The sequence below is a fragment of the Stegodyphus dumicola genome, chromosome 6 (assembly GCF_044657685.1).
Source record: "Stegodyphus dumicola isolate Sdum_Otavi_A_Nest chromosome 6, ASM4465768v1".
Taxonomy (NCBI): domain Eukaryota; kingdom Metazoa; phylum Arthropoda; class Arachnida; order Araneae; family Eresidae; genus Stegodyphus; species Stegodyphus dumicola.
Window position 1 is genome coordinate 227,725,356 of NC_140773.1, and position 12,425 is coordinate 227,737,780.

The 12,425-nt window shown below is 34.3% G+C and overlaps 1 protein-coding gene across 8 annotated transcripts in view; it reads left to right on the forward strand.

The window, feature by feature from the left end:
- The window catches only part of LOC118185908 (uncharacterized), a 180,055-nt gene that overhangs the window by 132,680 nt on the left and 34,950 nt on the right, over positions 1–12,425 (forward strand). For all 8 annotated transcript variants that reach the window (XM_085819615.1, XM_085819611.1, XM_085819613.1 and 5 more), the window contains one exon: positions 4,680–5,670. In XM_085819615.1, coding sequence (XP_085675741.1) covers positions 4,680–5,670 — 991 coding nt within the window. The remainder of the gene's footprint in view (positions 1–4,679; positions 5,671–12,425) is intronic.

Genomic DNA, 12,425 nt, shown 5'->3' on the forward strand with positions numbered 1-12,425 from the left:
GTGCAAACCACTACACCAAGAAGGTGTGAGAAAAACCTTATAGGCTTCAAATTAAAACGACGGATAAATATTTTGTTGAGTGTTGTTGTTACAAAACATAAATGTTTTGTAGCTTTTAATGTGTAATTATCCTAATATCGTTTAAGAATCAATGTCATAAATTACATATATTTTAAACTGCGAAATTTTGTTACATTTTGATTTTAATAAGGCTTTTTTTTAACAAATATTGTTAAAAAGTAAAATTTAATAGTAGCCATGTAAATCCATAATGGCTAAGATTATCTATTTACCTAATTTAATTATTTATAACTAATTACTTAACCTTAAAAATTATCTCTACATATTAAAGCTAGTTATTGCCTTTCTTTAATACTCACTGTGGCCACAAGATAAAACACAAAAATGTAAAAATTCAAGTAAAACTTATTCTTTGCATCTATTGAGACTTAGAATAGTACAGGGTGTTTTATAGATCATGGGACAAACTTGGAGGGGTGTTGGAGCGTACTAAAACAGGCATTCTTTCATAGGAATGTAGGGTCTAAAGTGACGGGTTAAGGCAGGAATGCAAAAAAAAAAAAAAAAAGGGACACAAGAAAATGTGTTTATGCACAAAATAAACACAAAGGTGCTTCATACAGTATTCACAATAAATGTTCAAAATTGCGACCACCAGTAGTAATACATACTTGGAACGTCGCAGAAGGGATTGACAAACATTTTAAAAAACGCCAGGCATTTCGCGCACGCTTGCAGCCGCAATGTATAGTCGTGCAACAAGGTCCTCTAGCGAGTCAACGGGAGTCTTGTAAATGATGCTCTTCAGGTGGCCCCATAAAAAAAGTCCAAGCTGGATAAAAATGGTGACCTGGGGTGGCCATCGAACGGGTCCACCACGGGCAATCCATCTGCCCGGAAATGTCCCATCCAAGCAATTGCGGAGCTGCACGTGGTTATGGGCTGGTGCACCATCATGTTAGAACCACATGCGATCACGAACGACAGGCGGAACATCCTGCAGCAATTCCGGTAGCACCTCTTGCAGAAAAATATGATAACATAAGCCATTTGAACATGCAGGTAAGAGGTATAGGCCTATGAGGTAGTCGTTAACAATACCCATCCACACATTCATGGAGAAGCGGGTTTGGAATGCGTGTGGATTATGAGTTGCCCACACGTGCATATTGCGGCTATTGAAGATGCCGTCCTGTGAGAAAGTTGCCTCGTCCATGAATGCACAACTGATGGGAAATCCACCTGCGCCGCACACTACTGCAAGAACCAATGACAGAAATGAACTCGAAGAGGACAATCTGTCTCTTGGAAGGCTTGGACTCTCTGCAAATGGCATGGGTGCAAACCATTTTCATGCAGTACTCTCCAAACGGTGGAATGACTCAGCTGCAGACAATGTGCAATAGCTCTTGTCTGAGGTGATAGCTCTTGTCTGCACAATGTTCAAGATGGATTCTTCAATGCGAGGTTGTTGTGCACTTCTTCCACTCCTAGTGTCAGAGGTGGCCTCAAATGACCCGTTTTCGCACAGAGACCGATGCAACCTCTCGAACATTGTGTGCTTCGGCATACGCCTATTCGGAAACCGTGTCTGGTACAATTATAGCGCTGCTCTGCCGTTCTCATTAGCAGCACCATACATGAGATGCATGTCAGCTTTTTCCCTGTGCGTAAACTCACCCATCACTCTCAACAGCAGAGTTTCTAATGATCCTCTGATGCATTGGATTGTGGTTTGTCCGGTTTACTACCGCTGCATTGCCAACCAATCACAGCTGTAGTTCCTATTACTGTTAGTGTTCCCTTTTTTGAACATTTATTGTGAATACTGTATTGCTGCAAAGAAATACTTTGCATTGATTTTGTACATAAACACATTTTCCTCTCATGTCGCTTTTTTGCGTTCCTGCCTTAACCCGTCACTTTAGACCCTACATTCCTATACAAAAAATGCATGTTTTAGTACGCTTCACCACCCCTACAAGTTTGTCCCATGATCTATGAAACACCCTGTATATACAAAACAACTTATCACCTCTGGTGCTTTAATGGCTTATTGGAACCTTAAAGTATGTTAACTGGGTTACAACCCCTAAACTCTACACAAAGCTATGACATTTGACTGTATTAACAAGAGTGTGATTAACTTTCAACACTTGCCAACCATGCCTACATCAGGCCTTCTCTAGACAAGCAGCAAGCAGTGACAAACATTCTCGTTTGTTATGAATCATACTGATTATGATCTTACTTCTCGTTTTAATCAATGCCGTTTGACATAAAATCTACCTGCTATTTACTAAACCTCTAGACTGACCAAGTGTGTGACAAAATAAGACACAAAAAATTCAGCGTAAAGCTAACTAACTGTTAGTAAAACGTAAATGTCACTTATCTTCTTTCAAATATGACCAACTATTATAAGTGTAAAATATGTAATGCTACTTGATAAGTTGCAGAAACTTTATTTTATTCTCAAACTTATTAATAATTATGTTAGTTAATTCATGTTTAGTAATAATGCATACTACTTAGGGATCTATTTTATTTTTAGGATGGTACTACGAAAGTGAAATTCAGGCATAGAGTAATATTTTTAATTGAATTGTTTTCCCATTTGCTGATAGGTCCTTAATTTTTTTCACTAATGGTCTTAAAAAGTACTTAATTTCCGAGTGCAGAAATGCGTACGAGCCCTGTAGAAGAATCTGTGAAGTGGCAAATCATTGGCCCTTTAGAAGTAAGGCAGGTAATCATGGAAGCACTGAAATGTGTGAATATTTCAAGCCAGGCAGTCTTTGGGCCATGGAAACAATTTCAGGACTCTAAAACCATTGGGAGGAGGCCTGAACAGAAATTATAAATGAATAATAACTGCATCTCAGGATAAATATCTAACAGTAACAGGAAATCTATTGCTTGGCAGTTAAGTTCAAAGCCTGCGGCCATAATTGGAATTGTGTCATTGCAAATTGTGTACAGAAAGCTTAATAAAAATTTAAAAGTATTTAGTCTCTGAATTATCACATTCAGAACACAAAGTACCTTCCCTTCATTTGGAGAAGGATCTTTTCGTATCTTCAAAAATTGCATGGAAGAACGGGGGGGGGGACGTCATGGTGTGCGATGAACTGAAGTTGATCTGTCAGCACTATCCTTATCTTCAAGGCAGATGTTTTTATTTTATTCGACTTATAATTCTTTACTAAATATAGTATTTCATCTCGATGTACTCGTCTGTGATATGATGTAAATCAAATTCATCGTCATTATAAATATCACGAATACACATCAAATAGTTTTCTGGTTGCAATTTTCTAATTTTGTTTATGCATTATGTATGCTTTACGCATGCATGCATTGAAAGAAATGTTTAATAACGTAAACAAATAATAATTAAGCTTTTTTTTTTTTTTTTTGTAAATTTTGATACTGTTTAGGTCATAATTGCTCTTTATTTCATAAATTACGGTTTCATATTTCTAATTTTATAATTTCTGCATGCCATCTTATCAGATTTCAATTGATGATCTATATTCCGGAATCGCCGAAGTCCCGACGAGTCCGGATTACAGACTTTTGACTGTATATATTTCATACCAATGCCCCTGTAAGGCAATTTCTTTCCATGCAGCTGCCAGTTGTTAATTTTTGTTTTCTTAATCTATTCTTGCATACCTTTGGTCTGTGTCTATAGAAATGGGTGCTTGAATATAGTTATGTAAGTCTGATGTCAAAAAGTTCTAAAATTTCTTAAGAAATTAAAATTTTAAAATTAAGAGATGAAATTTGTTTTAGGCACGTTGATGATGCCAACCAGTTGAACATACTTATGTAAAATATGTGTAAAAAGCTTTTAAAAGTGATTTAAATTCAATATCATTATTTTATCAAAGCATTTAACAAATATAACACTGCATAAGCATTTCTTAAATTATTATATGTAATGCTTTAGATAATATGTGGAAAGAACCCCCTCTTCCTGCCGTCCTATGCTTTCGATTACTGAGCACTGTAAAGGTCTTCAGTATGGACAAGGTATCCTCAGTGGGCACTGGTATTTTATGTACCGGTATTAAAATCATATAAATAATCTTGTAATTATCAGGTTTGATTGAAATACAATAAATATATAAGGCTCGGCATGTGTACTTCATATATTTGAAGATAGTAAATTTTTTCTTTCCCTCCAATAGAATTTATGAATCTTCAAATATGATACCCTTGATTTTTTCTTCCCCTCCAATAGAATTTATGAATCTTCAAATATGGTACCCTTGAAACGAAGTATATTAATTTTATAACTGCAAAATACTGAGCTTTCATAGGGTAGTACTTCAGTGTAGAATCAATAGGAAACACTAGAAACTCAAAATTACAGTTTTTGGGGTAAAACAATTATCAATTTTCAGGAGGTTAATAAAATTGACACTTTTCTGGTATATATTATGTGCTGGTGCCTTTTGAAGAGTTGAAACATCATAATATTGATAGCTTTTTCCTGCCTTTGGCTTGTTATTTGGCTTGTTTTATAAATATATTTATATACATCTAAGATTGAAACATCATGTTTTGTATAGTGTCAATAAATGTTTTATTCAATGTCTCTTTGACATGTAAAAATAAACATGTTTTGAAATTGTAATTTATTTTTCAAGGGATTGTGAGAACACAATGGAACTTCCGAAGAGTAGCCCATCTCCTTCCAGTTTTGCAAGTACATCAAGTGGACCTGGGAGTGTGTCGGACTCCTCTACTAGTATCAATGGGAGTATAGCCCTTTCTCCCCTTACCATATCGAACTCATATGGAAATTATCCAACTTCTGTTAGTACTTCAAATAATTCTGAATTAGGACTGGGTGAACTTGTGCTAGACATTTTTCCTGGCTCAGGTTGGACTCTAGACCCTATCAATACGCAATCAAGAGAGTCTGATTGTACAAGTGCCGCAAGTTATGTGTCTAGCCCACAGACTGCCCCAGCATCTAATATTTCATCTGATACCAGTACAGCTGTATCTCCGACGAACAGTGCCTTTGTTCCTGGCCTGACGTCCAGCAGGAGTGGATCTTCTGCACCATCTCCCACTCTCCAGAGTCGGGTTCCCACACCATTCGGTGGAAGTTGTTACAGTCCCTCTGCCTCACAATCGAGTAGTGGTAAGAGTTCGCCTCCTCGTGCCTTGCCTGCCAAAGCAGACTCTTTAAATTGCAGCTCAACTGAATCTTCAGGAAATATTAGTTTAAGCCAAGGCATGAGGCAGCAGGATAGGCAATATGATATGAAATCCAATCAGAAACTTCGAAATTTATTGACTCAAAGTGCAGATGATTCAATGCTTCGACATAGTTTGAAACAAACTTCTCAAGATGAAGTGACAGTTTTGAGTGAATCCCGTATTGTAGATGACCCTCCACGCCTGGCTCGTGTAAATGTCGAGGGTCAAAATATTCCACGAACTTCTAATAATGTAATTTTACGTGATTTGCTCAATCAAGAGGATGAAGATAGTGATGCTCCTGTTGAGCCAATTGTTAAAAATGTGGAAAGTTCTGTTCCCAATCCTATGCTCAGTGTTGGTTCATGTAAAGTGACGGAAGGTAGCAGTTCTCAGCAGAGGGTAGGCAGTAACAACATGCTGAGACAGGTAATTTTATTTAATAATAATAATATATATAGAATTTTTATGAAGTTTTCTTTGATGATATTTTTTAGATTTTATATCACTTTCAGACTTGCTATTCAACATTAATTAAAATTAACACAAGAAAGCTTTAATTTCAGCTTATATCACAGAGAAATTGAGTTACAAAATGTATTATTATTATTGCCATTGTTATTAGAACCGTAAAAGTTCCACAGATTTGGAAAAATTGAAAAAGTCTTATGGATATTCCATATTTTTAACTTTAAAATTTATTTAAGGAAATGCATGTATTTATCATTTTCATGAATAAGTTGAAATAACCGGCATAAAATTTCAGTTGTGCTCTCTGAAATTTGATGCTAGATAAAAATGTCAATGATTTAAATCAGATAATTTAAATTTTTGATCCACTATTTTTTTTCTGAAATTTTATTTCATTGCTGATGATAATTAAAATTTTGTATGTTTAAAATATTATATTTTGTATTGCTTATGTAAAATGTCATATTTGCTTGTGAGTAAGAAAAAAGTTATTAGCAGCATTTTCTATACTTTCTAAATGCATTTAGTTTTTACTTCCTTGTACGAAGTAAAAAGGAAGTATTTAATCGCGAAAAGTTTCAGGCAGCATATTTCAACGAAAATATCCATTTTGATCACTATCAAATGCAATTTAACGATGTTTTTGCATGATATCTGTATGTAAGGACAGAATAAAATACTCTTTTCCTTCAAAAAAAATTATAAAACTGCTTTAAAATTAATTCTGAAGAGAATTTTTGGTGGCGTCTGTACGAATGTGCGTACGTACGTATCTCGCATAACTCGAAAACGAGTAGCCTCAGGACGTTGAAATTTTGTATATAGGACTGCTATAACATGTAGATGTGCACCTCGTATTTTGGTTGCAATCGGCCGCACCAAACGTATATAAATATATTTATATATGAGGCACGTCCAGAAAGTAAGTTCCTTTTCAATTTATCTCCGCCGCAGTTCTGCGATCGCAGTTCCGCACATGTGCAGTAGATGCTCTGTATCAAGGAGAAGAAACGCGCTCCATTTGGAGATCACTGTCAGTCACATACGCTTTGTTGTGCTTGTTTACAATGTCGGTGTTAATTGAAAATTCCGCCGCTTGTGAAATCAGATCTGTGATTCGTTTTCTGAATGCGAGGAAAGTGAAACCTAGTGAAATTTATCGGCAAATTTGCGATGTTTACGGACCAAAAGCGATGAGTGATTCAATGGTGAGAAGATGGGTCCGAAAGTTCAATGACGGACGTAGTGATGTGCACGATGAAGAACGAAGTGGGCATCCATCTTTGGTTACAGAAGAACTGGTTCACGCGATTGATTACAAGATCCATGAAAACCGAAGTTTTACAATTAGTGCTCTCGCTATGGAATTTCCCCAAATTTCACGATCACTAATGCATGAAATTGTTATCGAAAAACTGAAATTTCGTAAACTTTGCTTACATTGGGTACCAAAGATTCTTACTGAGCAACATAAAACAAAACGGATGGCTAGTGCACTTCAGTTTTTGACCCGTTATGCTGAAAGCGACGAAGAATTTCTGACACAGATAGTCACAGGAGATGAAACTTGGGTTTCTTACGACACCCCTGAAAGTAAGCGGCAATCAATGGAATGGAGGCACACTTCATCCCCAGCAAAGGTTAAGCCGAAGCAAATCTTGACACCTCGAAAAATGATGTGCACAGTATTCTGGGACTGGAAAGGCATCTTACTCATTGATTTCTTACCGCATGGTCAAACAATCAGAGCAGATGCTTATTGAGAGACACTTCGGAAATTGCGCCGCGCAATACAGAATAAGCGCCGAGGATTGCTGTCAAAAGGTGTTGTTTTTCTTCACGACAACGCACGACCACACACTGCAAATGTGACAAAAAACCTCCTACAGGGATTTGACTGGGACGTGTTTGACCATCCTCGTACAGCCCTGACCTTGCTCCTAGCGACTTTCATCTGTTCTTACATCTTAAGTCTTTCCTTGGCGGTCAACACTTCAACAATGACAATGAGCTGAAAGAAACTGTTTCCAACTGGTTGAAGACACAGGCGGCAAATTTCTATGAAGAAGTTATACAAAAACTTGTGCCACGCTATGACAAATGCTTGCAATATTTCGGCAGTTATGTGGAAAAGTAGTTTAAGAGTTGTTGAATTTTGTGCAATAAATAACTTTTCTGTAGCTGTACGCAATTTACTTATATTACCAAACGGAACTTACTTTCTGGACGTACATTGTATATATCCACTTTGTTACCCGGCTCAGTGATCTCAGTTTCTTTACTCTTATATGTTTGTAAATTGTACATTTTTTGCTTTAAAAATGATTGAATTATGTTGTTTTTATCTTCCGGTTAAGGATTTTGTGCCTTTAATAAATCTGTGTGCAATATTTTTAGAATTATCAGCAATTTTAAAGTTGTTTAATTGCCGCTAAGCCTGTTTTTAATGTTTAATGACGGCCATTGATGTTTACATTTGAAAGAGGAGATTAGTGGATTTGTTGCCAACTTAGAGAAACTTAGCTTCGCAACAACAAAGATAACGCATTCATTTATTATTGACAATTAAATCATGCTTAATTCTTTCTGGAATTTTTTCGAGGAAATAAATTTTTAAGATTTACTTCGTAATTTTTAATGTAGATATTTTGTGTATTTATGTATTTTTGCCTTCTCGCGAAGTGAGAACTGAATTAATTAAATGAGAAATACTCAATCGTCTGTGAAAAACTGTTTCTTTTTTGTTTTGTTTGCTTAATTTCTTTTACACATAGTTCTAGCTTTATTATAGTATTTGAATAGAACATGTGGCAACGATTAGATAATTCTTTAAATGATATACATTTTGTGCATTCTGAGTTATAATATGAATGAAATATAATACTGTTAAGTAAACCTAGCGCCAAAGTGTCGCTATGGTAAACAAATACTAGAATGAATTTTAAAGAATGCACTTATTCTATTGTGGTTTATGCGCTGTCGACGAAGTAGTTTTAATTCAATCTAATAAATTTAAATAAAATGCAAGAAAAAATGCGTATAATTTAATGTTCCGTAGAAGGAAGTCGTGTGGTGTACACATCAGATTCAATTAACTTTTAAAAGGAAACTGAATGCATAAAGAGAAAGAAAATTATTCTTCAAAGATATATACAGTTATTATTAAGTTACTCAGTTATTTATAATTTTAGCTTTCACTATAATTTCCCATTTCTATTTCCTCACCAGAATGCAAACAACTTAGAGAGTTTTTAAACGTGTATTTCTGAGCCCCGCTTGGTCGCTGCATTAGTTCCTGACAGCTCTGATAATTTGTAATTATTCGTCTATGCATTATCACTGCCAACATGTTCTAAGTTCTTTTTAAATAAGAGGCTTGTTTAAACTTTTGTCTGACTTTGTAGTTACTTTTAGACATAGCGATAATTTGCTTCACATCTGTTGGGGGGGTGATTATTTAATTTTACTAGATCAAGTAAACCCTCATAGATATATTGTGGAGAGGTTGATAAGTTTAAAGAAACTAGTGAAAACGTTGGTTTGCATATTGAGTCAAATTTCCAATTGTTAGAAAGATGCTCAAAGAGAAGGAAATCTATATAAATTAGCCAAAATGTCTGGGAAGGCTATAAATTAAAAAGATATATTGTTGAGTGTTGTTGCTACAAATTGTATAATTTTTCTAATATCGTTTATGAATCAATGTCGTAAATTACATGTATTTTAAACTATGAAATTTTATTAGATTGTGATTTTAATAGGGCTTTTTTAACAAATATTTTTAAAAATTAAATAACATTTAACTGTGGCCATGTAAATCCATAATGACTTAGGTTATCTAACTACCTAATTTAATTATCTATAACTAACAGTTTACCCTTAAAAATTATCTTTGCATATTAAAGTGAGTTATTTCCGTGCCCTTTCTATAATTCGTACTCTGGTCACAAGATAAAACACAAAAATGTAAAAATTCATGTAAAACTTATTTTCCCCATCTAGTAAGACTTAAAATAATACCAAACAACTTACCACATCTGGTCCTTTAATGGCTTATTAGAACCTTGAAGTACATTAACTGGGTTACAACCCCTGGAACTCTACATGAAGCTATGAGACTAACTACATCAGGCAGGGTCCTAGTAACTTTCAAAACTTGCAAACTGTGCCTACATAGGCCTTTCAGGTTTGTTCTGATCATCAAGTATCTCTCTAGGCAAGCAACAGCGATGACAACAGACAGTCTTTTATTATGAATCATGCTGATTATGATTTTACTTCTAACCTATTGCTGCTTGACATAAAATCGACCTGCTATTTACTAAACCTCTAGACTGAGAAAGACAAAAGTGAGCCTTAAAAACATTGTAAATATAATGTCACTTATCTTCTTTCAATATTATATGTGTACAATATTTAATGCTACTTGGAAAATTTCATAAAGTTTATTTTATTCTCAAACTTATTAATAATTTTGTTAATTATGCTATGTTTAATAATAATGCATCGTACTTTTGGATCTATTTTATTTTTAGGATGGTATTACAAAAGTGAAGTTCAGGCACAGATAATATTTTTAACTGAATTAATCGAGTTTCCATTTGCTCATAGGTCCCTAATTTTTTTCATTAACGATCCTTAAAGTACTTCATTTCTGTGTGCAGAAATGCGTACGAACCCTGATTGCAACTGTTGAGAATTCATACCTGCATTAAAAGAATGCATTAAAGTATTGATTGTTACTGAAACATTATCTCACATTAAAAGCAGCATTTGTGTTGGAATTCAAAGTTATCAAGATTTTTTTTAATGCTCAGAAAACTGCAGAACAAGTTTAGGATTAAAAATAGTTCAAAATTCTTTTTTTTTTTTTTTTTTTTTTTTTTTTTTTTTAAGCAAGCTACTACTCACAATATTTAGTATGTGAAGTAAAAATAGCAAAATGTCATGAATTTATGTATACGTCATGAATTCATTTGTTTTTCTTCCCTTTTTTCTGTGCAGATTTTAAGTGGTTTTTTAACCACAGTACAGATTTCGAAAACCAGTTATCCAGTAACAGGAATGATTTATTATTCTGACCTCCTACAATTTTTTTATGCAAATTTCGTTCTGCTTTCTTGTATGAAGTAAAGGAAGTATTGTAATCACAAAAATTTTAGGGTATCATATTTTTATGAAAGTATCTAGTTAAATAATGTTTTTATATGACATCTGTATGTATGGACAGAATAAAGGACTACTTTTTCCCAAAACAGTTTATGAAATGGATTGAGAATTTTTTTGTGACATCTGTACATATGTCTTCTGCACAACTCGAACACGAATTGTAGAACTGAATTTTTGTGTATGGGTTTGTTATATATGTACATAAGGTGGAGAATGTTTAAATCAAAATTGTAATCTAAACTAGTAATAGCCTCTTTATTTCCCCTCTCTCCTCTTAAGATAGTATTGCCCCTCTCCTTTTTTTTTTTTTTTTTTTTTTTTTTGTGTGTGTGGACTGTGAATTTTTCTATATCAGTCCATATCATATGATTTGCGTAACTCTGGTGACGTAGCAAATTTAGAACTTGAACCAGACTCTTAAACGGCTGTCATATTTAATAACTGCACATTTTTGCTTCTAGTTTTCTTGCCGTTAAAACACTGGTGTGCTGCTTAGAGCTAGCCAGAAGCTAATACATAGCATGTGTATGCAAAAGCCAGAAACATGCTCTATCTTAAAATCCAAAAACTTCAGTTTAAATATTGGCTAATTTGCATTCTGGTAAAGAATACGGAAAGGAGAAGTTATAGTAAATTGAAAAACCGTGATATCTGATTAATTTAAATGTTATTACTTCTTTCTGCACTAGAATTTAAGTAATCAAACAAAGGTCTTTGACAACCTTGGTAAGATCTTAAATTCTAAACATACAAACAAGTTAAATATCTGAAACTAATTTTTTTCAGAAGTTTTTAGTTGGTCAGAACTGCGTGTTGTTACTGTTTTTATTTGAGACTCGTCTCCGTCCAGGCATCTGGAAGGAAAAATATTTTAGCCAACACAATTTTAGTATTTATATATTTCAAATTCATCAAAGGATTTCTTACATTTTGCACTTTCTCTACAATATGTTTTTCACCCCTGCAGTCCAGCATTCTACTGTATGCAAGTGCATGTGAAAATGTACAGTTTTACACTAACTACTTGCTAACCAAAATCCTACATGCTAATAACTAGACCTCAACGAGCACTAGACTGTACCTAATGTTCTAAGCTTAATTTTCATTAAAACTTTCATGTTGGATTAAGAGGGTAACATTTAATCACTTACAATTCATTATGCTGACTTTACTTTAGATCATTATCAGCTTGTACTTTAAATTTATCATGTGCAATAAGTGAACTCTTAACTTTTACAAAACAGTTAACATAATACTTTAAGAAAGTAATTAATAAACATACTTCAGGGGGGGAAGTAGGCGGCCAGTGTAACTCTGATTAAAAATCTGGTTATAACCACATGCAGTGCTGATAAGGACCACGTGTTTCTCCTTCCCCTTTATTTTTCTTCTTTCTAGGTATTTCTAACTCCTGATGAGGAGGGACATTTAGCTGCCCTCGAAATCGATTGAGTGTTTCAATATACGTACGCTAAATACAAGGTTGTTTTTACGATTTTGATACTTCATGAAACTTAAGTTCATTTACAATCAAAAGATTAAGT